The 13,375-nt window shown below is 48.9% G+C and overlaps 1 protein-coding gene across 1 annotated transcript; it reads left to right on the top strand.

Annotated features, from left to right (window-relative positions):
• The first annotated feature begins 2,916 nt into the window (after nucleotides 1-2,916).
• On the top strand, nucleotides 2,917-8,035 carry INS (insulin). The gene is made up of 3 exons (XM_006134914.4): nucleotides 2,917-3,187; nucleotides 4,487-4,690; nucleotides 7,017-8,035. Exons 2-3 carry the CDS (start codon nucleotides 4,504-4,506, stop codon nucleotides 7,148-7,150), a joined length of 321 nt encoding a protein of 106 aa, XP_006134976.1. The 5' UTR covers nucleotides 2,917-3,187; nucleotides 4,487-4,503; the 3' UTR covers nucleotides 7,151-8,035.
• The last annotated feature ends 5,340 nt before the right edge of the window (nucleotides 8,036-13,375 follow it).

Below are 13,375 nucleotides of genomic sequence, written 5' to 3' on the forward strand. Positions count from 1 at the left end.
TCTCAGGGGTGCCCCGCTTGAAAACCAGTCCTGGCTTGTAGTGCCCGGAATGCCCACACTGGGCACATCACAGCACTCGGCCATCAGACCGGCTGCACTTGCCGCAGGCTGCCATCTGGGGAGAGGGGGCAATTGGGAGGCTGCAGGAGAGCTTCCACCCCCAGAAACCCACAGAGCCAGCCCAGTCTTCCCCATCGGGGGCTCGTGCCCCATTCCTCCCTCACCTCCTTCCACTTACCCTTCCCTAGCCCCCCTTCCTGATGTACAAAATAAAGGACAATTGTGGTCAAAAATGGAATCTGTCTTTATTGAACAAAACTGGGGGAGACTGGGAAAAGGAGGTGGGAGAGGGGAAGAGAGAGGGTGGGAGAGGGGAGGGCAACTAAAATGATCAGGGGTTGAGAACAGGTCCCATATGAAGAGAGGCTAAAGAGACTGGGACTTCTCAGCTTAGAAAAGAGGAGACGGAGGGGGGACAGGATAGAGGTCTCTAAAAACAGGAGTTGGGTGGAGACGGTGCATACAGAAAAGTTCTTCATTAGTTCCCATAATAGAAGGACTAGAGGACACCAAAGGAAAGGACTGGGTAGCAGGCTTCAAACTAGTAACAGAAAGTTGTTCTTCACAAAGCAAAGAGTCAACCTGTGGAACTCCTTGCTGCAGGAGGCTGTGAAGGCTAGAACTAGAACAGAGTTTAAAGGGAAGAGAGATCAAGTCATGGAGGTTGGGTCCATGGAGTGGTATTAGTCAGGGGGTAGGAGTGGTGTCCCTGCCCAAGGTTTGTGGAAGGCTAGAGAGGGATGGCACGAGACAAATGGCTTGGTCACTGTCTTCGGTCCATCCCCTCCAGGGTCCCTAGGGTTGGCCGCTGTCGGCAGACAGGCTACTGGGCTAGATGGACCTTTGGTCTGACCCAGGACGGCCATTGTAAGCTCAGGGCTCAGGGTCGGGGGTCTCAGTGGACCCCCTTGAATCTCTTGCACACCTGCTCCTGGGTGTCCAGGCTGGCAGCTCTCCTGCCCTAGCCGGCCGCTTTCCTGTGCCTAGTGCGGAGAACGTGGACGAGGTCCATGATGTCTGCACTAGCCCAGGCGGGTGCCCGCCTCTTGCGGTCCCGGGCAAGCTCCCGGGAGCTGCCAGCCTGGTCCCGGGAAGAGGGGGAGGGCTGGGGGGCATCGGGTGGGTGGCTCGATCCGTGCCAGGTGCAGGGTCTGCTGGCTGAGTGCTGGCAGACTTGCACCTGGCACGGGCACCATAGCCAGCCCGTGTCCCTTTAAGGGGTCCGGGGCCGGATGGCGGGCAGAAGAGTTTCCCTGGTGTTGGCCAGAGTGGCCACCAGGGAAAGCTGGGGAGGGCTAGCCTCCCACTAGTTCGAATTAAGGGGCTACACACCCCTTAATTCGAACTAGCTAGTTCAAACTAGGCTTAATCCTCGTAAAATGAGGTTTTCCTAGTTCGAACTAAGCGCTCCGCTAGTTCGATTTAAATTCGAACTAGCGGAGTGCTAGTGTAGCGCCTATTAAAGTTAATTCGAACTAACGTCTGTTAGTTCGAATTAACTTTGTAGTGTAGACATACCCATAGATAGCCCATCTTGAAGGATACGTCTACATTACAGCCTTAACTTAACCTGGATTCAGGCTAGCATGAGAAAATGTGACTTCACTGCAAAATAACAGCCTGCTGTAAGCCACCAAGCAAGGTAGTTGCCCAGACTACTGTTACCAGCAACCCACAGTTGAGGGGGTTTCTGTCTGGATAGGGGGGATGGGTTAATGGGAAAAAGTAAGCTAGACTTAAAGCTAATCTCTAATGTGGAGAAGCCCTAAGAATACAACAGCATCGCCTACCTCATCACACATTCTAAAGGTCACATACAAGCATAGGTCCCATTCTGGGACTCACTGCCTTCCGGTCTACAGGTGAGAGTGCTACCAATAAAGCCATTCTTCCTAATATAGCTCTAGAATAGAGCTGCTTGATTTTTTTTGACAGATCTTTTCTCCATTGAATGCTGTTGAATTGAAACCAAAAGGTTTCATGGAAACATGTCTATCTCAAACAAATGTTCACCAGGGAAGTTTTCCCACGGCCAGAATCACTTTCTAGTCAAAACGAGAGAGAGTAAGCAAGCACGCCATCACTGAATAGCCTGTTGGCTAATAAATAGAGCTGGGATATGGAAAACCCAAGTTCAAGTTGGAGTAGGGTGTTCAGATGGAGTAGGGACTTGAATGTGGGTCACTCACTTGGCTATTCCAGAGGTCTCATGTTTTTTGCTGTTTTCCAGCCAGTCCTTGTATAAGACACACCTGCGTATTCATCTCAGTGCTTCTTTTTTGCCCCACACAGACTTACCTAAGGCAGTGGTAGAAATGTAGCCGTGTTAGTCTGGGGTAGCTGAAGCAAAATGCAGGACAATGTAGCACTTTAAAGACTAACAAGATGGTTTATTAGATGATGAGCTTTCGTGGGCCAGACCCACTTCCTCATTTCAAAATGATCTGAGGAAGTGGGTCTGGCCCACGAAAGCTCATCATCTAATAAACCATCTTGTTAGTCTTTAAAGTGCTACATTATCCTGCATTTTACCTAAAGCAGTATCCCTGGCCTCAGATTTCCTTCCTTCTAATGAAGTGTTTTCTTTCCTCCTTAACACCTGGCTCTAGCACAATCTCATCAACAGCTCCAGCCTAGCATCAGTTACTCAGTGGGATGAAATTAACCTAACATATTAACATGTTTGCTCTTCTCTAATTTTACACTTCAGAAACAGCTGTTGAGACTGGCAGCCACTTAGCCTCCTCAATCCCAGCAGTGCCTATTGCCCGGCATTAGTGTAATCGTTAGCGCTTTAATAGCCGCATTATCTCCTGCTAAAAGGGTTGCCACCATTCAGGGCAGAGCTTCTGCCAAGCAAACATAGGCTTGCAGGTGAAATGAGATGGAAACTGCAAACTGTTGCTTCTATCTTAGCCCTCCTAAACACTTTGTTGACACTGTGCACTGGGGACTTAATGTGCCTAGGCAGCAAAAATTTTGGCTTGGGCATGCTGAGAAGGTGGAGTTCTGAATAACTCCTGTGTTATTCGGACAAACGTGAAGGATATAAATACAGGGAAGGAGGATGGCGCAGTCACTCTTGCCTCTCCAAGCAGACTTCCCTTGTCCTGCTGCACCTCATTAGGTAAGTCCATTTTCCTCGCTATCCTCTCAGCTTCTATCTGTGCTTTTTTCCCAAGCCCTTTTCTTAGGAGAATGTAGTGCTAGTGAACAGTATCGGCTTGACAGCTCTGGCAGATGAGGTCGCTTCTCTGCAGTATCAGCACAACACAGGAATCAAAATTTCCCGCACCCCTGGCAAAGAATCTCAAAGTTGGGCATGAATATGTTACTTCTAGGACACTAGCTTCTAGAACGGCAGCATCCACACCTGCTCAGTCTTTGTGGTCTCTCTGCTAGGACAGCAAACAAGGGTGCTAGCTAGTGCCCGCAGCCATCGCGGTTTTGTGATGTTTGTAGCACAGAGAGGCACCGGATATGGGATGAGATGACCGACAAGACTGAACAATTAAAGTCGATCTTGAGTGCTTTCCTCTCAAGTATTTATTGCTGGGGTAACCTGCTGGAAGGGAGAAAAACCCACAGGGCTTTAAGCAAATTTGAGCTAAAATTTAAAGTGCCCCCCTTAGTTTTTTATGACTGGGTGAGGGCTGCCTTCTTATCCAGGCCATGGCTGAATGCATTGGTAGGATGGGTATGGAAGCTGGCACAGCTATGGCACATGTTGTGCCTGCTCTGTGGATAAGCAGAAGTTGCTTGAGTGGGCCTGTGTCACCCTTTTGCGTGCGTCTTGGGATTAACATACCGAATGAAGGGGTCTGCAGCATTCCGTTCAAAAGACTAGAGCCCCGGTCCTGGTGTGTGGAGTAGCCATCCCATAGCTAGCCTCATGCGACTAGCATTACTGGTCGTAAAAGGCTCACCCTGCTCTAAGAACTCCTAGAGAACAACCCCTCAGCGCTGGTGATAGGAATGCTGACTGATTGCTGCCCCAGGATTTGGGGAGATCCTCAGCTCTCTTTGCATTCTCCTCCCGAGGCTGTGAGCGGTGGCTGATGTACAGAAGAGCAGCTCTCTTATTTCATACTCAGGCACTTAGGGTCCTGTCAAGTTCCTTGGGAGAAGAGCCCCCGGGGCAGATAAATTAGACATGAGCCATACATCCTGGGTACATGCTGCTTTGAAATATTATTTTTGTGGGAAGCACCAAAAGATTTCCTGTTGCTGGGATACATAAAAGCACCCTCTCACCCATAATTCTCATGGACTGGTAGCAGAGCCCTTCCATCATCTTGCATTGAATCTCTTGCCAAGAGTTTAAGATGCACGATGACACAAGCCTCATATTAAACGCTCTCCTCCCTGTCTCTAGCTCATTATCGGCCTCATTCTCCTCCTCTCCCTCTCTCTGCCGCTCTCTTAGGTCTCACCTCTTTCACCATGGCTCTCTGGATCCGATCACTGCCTCTCCTGGCCCTCCTTGCTCTTTCTGGCCCACCTATCAGCCATGCTGCTGCCAACCAGCACCTTTGTGGCTCACACCTAGTGGAGGCCCTCTACCTGGTGTGTGGAGAAAGGGGCTTCTTCTACTCTCCGAAAGCCCGACGGGACCTTGAGCAGCCCCTAGGTAAGTCAGTTCTTTCCAGAAGTCCCACTTGCATCTCCTGCAGCTCGCTAGAGCCTCTTTTACTTTGTAAGCCACTCCTCTTTACACAGGAACTCACAGGTGAGGTGTACGCAGGTAGGAAGATATTGCTGAAACAGAACAAGAAGATGTTTCTCCATCGGAGGGTGGCCAATCAGAAAAGGGGATGTCTGTATGACAAGTGATGGAAGGGAGAAAACTAGGGCACAACATGTCTCAGTAGTTCCCTCATAGAAATGATGCTGATTATTGATTAGTACAGAGGGAGAGCCTAGAAATCCCAGGCACAAATCTGGATCCCACAGTGGTAGCCGCTGCACAAATTCTGGGAAATCATCATTCAACTGAAGCACTTATTTTAAAAGGCAAAGGATGGCTGGTTGATCAAGCAGTACAGCGACATGCTGCCAGGCTGTAGGAATTATCACTGCAGGCTCACACTTGTCTTCTCCCCTGGAAAGCTGGAGCCAGAAACAGTGCTATTCCCAGCTCCTGATGGGCTCATGAAGCACTTCATGCTGCCTCGTGACTACATGGAAGTGATAGACAGGCACCAAGGCTCTTCTCAGACAGCTGGCACAACTTTTGAAGGAAGAGCAAGGCTTGTCTGCATGGTGGCCCAAGACTTTGGATGCATTCTAAGGTCTTGACTCTACTTCTCGAGAGAGCAATGCTCTGGAGATCAATTGTCCTGGGTTTGTTTTAGCAGGTCTAGTAAGGACCTGCTAAATCGACCACTGACAGCACCTCTGTCAGCCCCAGTACTCCACAGGGTCGCGAGGAGTAAGGGAAGTCAATGGGAGACTTTCTCCTGTCAACCTCCTACAATGGGGATGCTGCGGAAATTTAATGTAAAGTACAGTACATCAATTCCAGCAACGCTATTCTTGTAGCTGGAGTTACGTATCTTAAGTTGACTTTCTCCCTAGGGATAGACATAGCCTAAGGCAAAGAGGGGCTCCCCAGGTAAAAACACCATGGTGCAGAAATCTGGAGCTCACTTGGGCACCAGTGGCATTGTAGCATTGTTCTGACTGAGGTGCAGAGTAAGTGGGCTTCTTTTCAAGATACTCTCTTTGACAGTAAAAGGACTGGCTGGAAAATTTCAATTGAGCAGGAAGCCCCTTTGTGCTAGGTGCTTTTCAAACATAAAACCAAGAGCTCCAAAGAACTTGTAAACAAAGACAAAGAGCAGGTGGGAATGCGATGCACTAATAGAAAAGGTCAACAATTTTTCATCTCAACTTTTGTAGTTGAACAATTGCTTGTTTTTCGGGTTTTTTTTTAATTCCAAGCAAAAGTTTTCATTTCATTTGAAGTTTTCCATGTTTTCTATTAAAAAGCCAAATATTTCTATTGACCAAAAATTCAGTTAATCAAAAAATCTGGAAAAATTGGTTGAAATGTTTTGTAAAATATTCCTTTTTTCTTTTTCAAAATGTTTCACTAAACATAAATGTGTACCCTTTCCAGTCCTAGGGTATGTGCAGCCAAAGAAGAGAGACTATCCAAGATCCACAATCAGGGCTGTCCTAAAGTGGGCACAGGGTCTAGGGCAACTCCCTCTAGTGCCCTAAGCTCTTGGTCAGGGCAGCTCCCTCCGCCCCTCTCCATATCCCACTTCTGCTCCTCCCCTCACGCTACTCCTTTACCCCCTTGCCCAAGCAATGTGGCTTGGGTGATTACAGGGGTCTGGCAAGGCGGGGGCAGCGGGGATCACCTCCTCCCCCCATACACACTCACCATGCAGGCGGCAGGAACTGGAGCTTCCTGCTTCCAGCTGCTGCTGAAAAGCCACATGCAGCGGGGTAGGCCGAGCTGGCTTCTGGGCTGCTCTGGCTCCTGCTGCCTATGTGGTGAGTGTGTATGGGGGCAGGGAGGTGACCCCTGCTGCCTGACCGGGCCTCCGTAATCCCCTGATCCCTCCCGTCCATAGGACGGTTGGGGTGGCCATCATGGGGGGCCCCCTTGCCCCAAAAGTGCAGGGCCTGAGGTGGCTGCCCCTATGGATGAGATGGCTCTGTACACAATCCTGTGGGCAGTGCAGTTGTTTGCTCCAACTCACAAGACCGAGCCCCTAATACTGGGATTGTTCTGATAAAAGTGGCACATCTGGTCACCCTAAATACAGGGCCTTTGGATGCTACAAGTCAAAGGAAAATACATTCAGCTTGTCCCTATTTTCCAACCAGCTCTAGATCACAAGTACTGGTCACTAGAAAGAGGTGCCCCAGCCGAGCTATAACAGCCAACAGTAATTCTAAACGTATCCATAAGGTGTGGTTTTTTTTTGTTTGTTTCCTGGCAGTGAATGGTCATCTGCAGAATGAGGTGGAACTGCCATTCCAGCAACAGGAATTCCAGCAAGCAAAGAGGGGAATTGTTGAGCAATGCTGCCACAACACCTGCTCCCTGTACCAGTTGGAAAACTACTGCAATTAGAAGAGACACAGATTGGGGGAAAGGGTGTGTCTGTGAGAGAAAAAGGCACTTTTGGTATTGCACCTTCAAAGCAATTGAATAAAAATGCTGTGAATCTACTTCAGGAGCTGGGGGATCCATTATGTTTGCCCTGGGCGCCTGCTCCATATTTGTTTTAGGAATACGGAGTTGCAAAGTCCTTTGCAGTTGGATAGGTCCGTCTCAAAGGGATTAGAGAGGAGTAGAGTCACTCACCACGTAACAATACCTTTACCCAGCTCTGAAGACTTCTTGGGATGTGGAGAATCCTAAAAGCACCAAGGAAAACACAATCCTAAACTGGGCATGATGTCAGTTAGTAATAGGAACTACCATCAGTGACGTAGGGATGGGTGCTAAAAGGGGGAGGGGGCTAAGAGGAAGCACGTTTTGCCAGGAAATTATTGTACCATCTCCATTTGATACTGACTAACTTTCTGTAGGTCTATAGTCCAAATGCAGAAGTGCTGCTAGGAAAATGGATCCCATTCAGACAGCAGAAGCTAGCAGGGCTCAGGTTATTATAAGCAGAAAGTGGAGTAATCTCTTAACTATATAGCTGGTTATGTTAACCATTATAAACACCTGATTAAATGAATCCAGCCCGCTTTCTGTTTGCAAATCACCCACAAGGAGCTTACAGTTATTAAAAATGTGTTTCTCAAAAGTCTTTGACAAACTGTAGCTATAAAGCTAATTTCAGTGAAAGGAGTTTCCCCCAAACCATTCGTAGTGACGACTCATGGATTGTTCACTGTTCAGAACTTGCTGCTTGAGTTGTGGAACATGGAGTTGTTTCTTTTCTCTTTGCTGGGATTTTCCTAACCCATATAAACAAATGGCCGTTTCCACTCAAAACAAGCGGCTGCATCACAACATGAGTTTCATTTCTTGATTGGTCAGATCTCAGCTGCAACCCAAACTGCCTCGATTCAATAAAAAGAAGGTTACTGAGACTCCAATGCTGCATGCATAGGGAGACGATTCCCATCTTATATTTGCACCTAGGTGTTTGACTTTATCTTCCCTTTTTGTGGGGCGATCCTGCACACTCCTGTGCTCCACAGCCAGCCCCATTACTGAAGCATCAGCCAGGGATCTACCACTCTCCCACCCCCGGCCCACGCAAAGAAACAGATGGGAGAAGTCATTTCTTTTAACTTCGGATGGTGAGAGAGACAAGCATTATAAAGGACTTTTTGGTCCACTGAGTAAAAAGCAAGCACTTCAATGTGGCTGTGGCGTCCATTTTTTTCTTTCCTCTGTCACCACTGAATGGTTGCTTGTTTTCAGGAAAAGAAACCCAATTCTTTCCTTTCAGAGGCAAATTCTGATAATTTCACTTGGAGTTCAGTATATGAGGCAGGCTAATAGTAGTTGGAACATAGACCACCCGTCTTCGCTGAAGCGACACTGTCCATGGTTAATTTTAATTGACTGATAAACATATGGGCTACGTCTAGACTGGCATGATTTTTCAGAAATGCTTTTAACAGAAAAGTTTTCCGTTAAAAGCATTTTTGGAAAAGCACATCTAGATTGGCAGGACACTTTTCTGAAAAAGCACTTTTTGCGGAAAAGCGTTCTGGCCAATCTAGATGCGCTTTTCCGCAAAAAAAGCCCCGATTGCCATTTTTGCGATCGTGGCTTTTTTGCGGAAAACAAATCTCAGCTGTCTACACTGGCCCTTTTGCGCAAAAGGGACTTTTGCCTGAATGGGAGCAGAATAATATTTCCGCAAGAAGCACTGATTTCTTAGGGTATGTCTACACTACAGCACTAATTTGAACTAACTTAATTCGAATTAGTTAATTCGAACTAAGCTAATTCGAACTAGTGCATCTAGACCTAAAAACTAGTTCGAATTAGCATTTTGCTAATTCGAACTAGCATGTCCACATTGCGTGGACCCTGAACCAAGGTTAAGGCTGGCCGGAAGCAGTGCCGGCAGGGCATCATATTAGGACTGAGAGCGTGGAGCTGCTGTCTCAGGCTAGCCGAGGGCTGTGCTTAAAGGGACCCGACCCCCACCCCGGACAGACAGTTCTCAGGGGTTCCCTGCTTGCTTGTCTAACTCGATGAGGGACAGCAAAGCAGTCCTGGCTTGGAGTGCCCTGAGTGCCCACACTGGGCACATCACAGCACTCGGCCATCAGCCCGGCTGCACTTGCCCCAGGGTGCCATCCGGGGAGAAGGGTCAATCGGGGGGCTGCAGGAGAGCTTTCACCCCGAGGAGCCCACAGAGCCACCCCAGTCCTCCCCATCGGGGGCTCGTACCCCATTCCTCCCTCACATCCTTCCATTTACCCCTCCCTAGCCCCCCTTCCTGATATACAAAATAAAGAACATGTGTGTTCAAAAATATAAACTCTCTTTATTGAACTAAACTCGGGGAGACTGGGAAAAGGAGGTGGGAGAGGGGAAGAGAGAGGGTGGGAGAGGGAAGGGCAACTAAAATGATCAGGGGTTGGGAACAGGTCCCATATGAAGAGAGGCTAAAGAGACTGGGACTTCTCAGCTTAGAAAAGAGGAGACTGAGGGGGGATATGATAGAGGTCTATAAAAGCATGAGTGGTGTGGAGAGGGTGCAGAAAGAAAAGTTCTTCATTAGTTCCCATAATAGAAGGACTATAGGACACCAAATGAAATGAATGGGTAGCAGGCTTCAAACTAATAACAGAAAGTGAAACTCCTTGCTGCAGGAGGCTGTGAAGGCTAGAACTAGAACAGAGTTTAAAGAGAAGTGAGATAAAGTCATGGAGGTTGGGTCCATGGAGTGCTATTAGCCAGGGGGTAGAAATGGTGTCCCTGGCCTCTGTTTGTGGAAGGCTGGAGATCGATGGCACGAGACAAATGGCTTGGTCATTGTCTTCGGTCCATCCCCTCCATGGTCCCTAGGGTTGGCCGCTGTCGGCAGACAGGCTACTGGGCTAGATGGACCTTTGGTCTGACCCAGTACGGCCATTCTAAGCTCAGGGCTCAGGGTCGGGGGTCTCACTGGACCACCTTGATTTTCATGCAAACCTGCTCCTGGGTGGCCAGGCTGGCAACTATCCTGCCATAGACGGCCACTTTCCTGTTCCTAGTGCGGAGGTCGTGGATGAGGTCCACGATGTCTGCACTAGAAAAGGCGGGCACCCGCCTCTTGCAGACCTGGGCAGGCTCCCGGGAGCCGCCAGCCTGGTCCCGGGAAGAGGCGGAGGGCTGGGTGGCAGCAGGTGGCTGGTTCGAGCCGTGCCAGGTGCAGGGTCTGCTGGCTGGGTGCTGGCAGGCTTGCACCTGGCACGGGCACCATTGCCAGACCGTGTCCCTTTAAGGGCTCCGGGGCCGGGAGGCGGGCAGAAGAGTTTCCCTGGTGGTGCCTAGAGTGGCCAGCAGGGCAAGCTGGGGAGGGCTAGCCTCCCACTAGTTCGAATTAAGTGGCCACACAGCCCTTAATTCGAACTACTTAATTCGAACTAGGCGTTAGTCCTCGTGGAATGAGGTTTACCTAGTTCGAATTAAGCGCTCCACTAGTTCGAATTAAGTTCGAACTAGCGGTTTGCTAGTGTAGCGCCTATCAAAGTTAATTCGAACTAACATCTGTTAGTTCGAATTAACTTTGTAGTGTAGACAATACCCTTACAGTAGGAAGTCAGTACTTTTGCGGAAATTCAAGCAGCCAGTGTAGACAGCTGGCAAGTTTTTCTGGAAAAGCATCTGATTTTCTGGAAAAACTGGCCAGTCTAGACACAGCCATGGGTTCTAGAGCATCCTTGCTGGTCTGTAGTCTCACAAGCATAATGTGCCCTACTTGGGTTCTACCTGTATATGCCTCACAAAGATTCAGATTCCTTACTCTTCCCACAAGCCCTCTTCACAGAACCCAGCTGCAGAGATGCCAGAACTGCTGTTTCCTAGTATGGGATCACAGTAACCCAGGTGTCATCTTTTAATATTTTCCTAGTTCAACCACAGACACGATCTGGCAAAATTGGTGACAAATGCGAGGGCTGGAAAAATGAGGGCTTGGGTGAGCACCTTGGCAGAAGAGCAGGCAGGAAACACCACACCTGCACAAAATGGAAAAAATCAAACGGCATGAGACTTTCCATCCCGATAACTCCTTCCACTCTAGGCACGTATATGGTCCCAATTTTACAGCCTCATGCATTGATTTATTTATCCTCACTATACCCCGAGAGGGAAGGCAGGGCTGTTGTCCCCATTCTACTACTGGGGAATTGAGCTACGAAGGATTCAAGCCCAGTTCTATTGAAAATTCCCAGTCACTTACCAGGTCAGGATTTCACCTAAAGAAATTAAGTGCTTTGCTTAACATCACACAAGAAGCCTGTGGTAGAAGCAGGGACTGAGACTGGGTCAGGGGGTTCTTAGTTCAGTGCCTTAACCACAGGATCACTCGTATCTTAGCAGCTCACTTCTGCAACTTCCACCAACCTGGACTAGAGCACATCTCTTTTGCCTCTCTTCTGTAGAATGGCTGCCTGTGGTTGTGCTAGAGCAGTGTTTCTTAAATGTTTTAAGACCGAGGAACACCAAACAATAATTTTTTTTATGAAGAACACCAAGGATCTTTGGTTGAGCAAAAAAAAAAAAAATCAGGGGAGGGGGGAAGGATAGGGGGAAAGTTATTGAGCCAACCCCCCCCCCCAAAAAAACCCCCAAAGGTCGCCTGCCCCTGACATAGCCCCGAAGTGAGAAGCGGAAAGACACTCCCCTACATGCCCCTCGCACACCCAAGGTTGTGAGTTGGATCCTGCTCTGGCTTGCTTGACTCCAGCCCACAAGGTTCAGAGTTCCTCCCTGCACAGTTGGGAACCAGTGCTGGTGCTCCAGCTGTGCGGGGGGAACTGGGGTGGGGCTAGACCACATGTGCTAGCTCCCCACTGTGTGGGGAGGAGCTTGAGCCTAGGGGGCCAGACCCAGGCAAGCCAGAAGCCAGATCCAGCCTCCGGGCCTTAGGTTCTGCACCCCTGCTAGGGAGACCCAGGCCACAAGCCTGCAGCTGGGAAGATACCTCAAGACATTTGCATGGGGGGGCACTTTCATTGTAACCGGTCTCCAAACAAGGCTATCTGAGAAGCACTTCATTAGTTTCTAGGGAAGACCCCGGAGAAGCACTTATCACAGCTGCTCTAATGCCCAGTGAGATCACCCGGATTCAGATTATTGCAATAAAAATACCAAGAGCAATCGCTAATGATAAGGCTGTTATTTAATTAAATCCAGGCAGTCAGCTTGCGTTCCACCCATCACACACTCCCTGTCATGCCAGAGGAGCAGAGCTACATGGCGCCCCAGCGACAGAAGCGAGAATCCGATGCAGACTCCCCCTGCATACGTGGAACGCCCAGCAGCTCCAAAGAGGAAAGCTGCATGAACAAAGAATCATCGTGAGGCAGGCGTTCCTCCGGCTTCATCTACACTACGAGTTTTCTCGGCAAAAAATATGCTAATGAGGGACTCATTTGCATGAGTCACAATCTCATTTGCATCTTTTCTGCTGATCCATTTTTGCACTGGGGGTTTTTGTGCAAAAAGAAGCAGTGTGGACATTTTCTTTTTGCGCAAAACAGCCCTTTTTCTGCAAAATTGGTATACCTCCTTTTTTGGGGCATAAGGATCTTCCGGAAAAAGTTTTTTTTTGCGCAAAAAGAAAACGTCCCCACTGCTTGTGCAAAACGGATCAACAGAAAACATGCAAATGAGATCGCGACTCATGCATATTTTTTGCAGAGAAAACTTGTAGTGTAGACATAGCCTCTGTGGCCGGATTGAGAGGTGCCAGAGTAGTTCTTTCCTTAGAGAAAAATGCAGATTGGAGTCCTCTTAGCAATAGCAGCAGAAAAGCCCGGCTTAAGTAAGTCTCCTTCGAGGTCAGTCTGTTGAGACCTGCAGCACAGTGTGGGATCGACTTTCCATCAGGAGCAGCGCTTTAGAGAGTGAAAAGCTCAAGAAACACCCCCGGGCTGCAGCAAGTGGCACTGGCCATTCAGCAAATGGCAGTCTCCCCTTGGAATTGGAGCTAAGCCAGTGGCCTGGAGCGTCATCCTACTGCATGGGCTGGCTCGCGGGCCGCTTGCTCGCCTTAGCACAGGCTGCTTCACAGTGTTGCCAGACAGCAGCAATAGAGTCCCTGGCATTATGGGGCCCATTAGATTAGACCATTATTTACGCTCTTGCTCCAGTGCTGTCTGGTACAAT

This window comes from Pelodiscus sinensis, chromosome 4, assembly GCF_049634645.1.
Source record: "Pelodiscus sinensis isolate JC-2024 chromosome 4, ASM4963464v1, whole genome shotgun sequence".
NCBI lineage: Eukaryota > Metazoa > Chordata > Testudines > Trionychidae > Pelodiscus > Pelodiscus sinensis.

Excerpts from the sequence above, each read along its gene's own strand:
- INS (XM_006134914.4), top strand. The coding sequence starts at position 4,504 with ATGGCTCTCTGGATCCGATCACTGCCTCTCCTGGCCCTCCTTGCTCTT. Across the intron at positions 4,691-7,016 it reads GGACCTTGAGCAGCCCCTAG|TGAATGGTCATCTGCAGAAT; the intron begins GTAAGTCAGTTC and ends GTTTCCTGGCAG.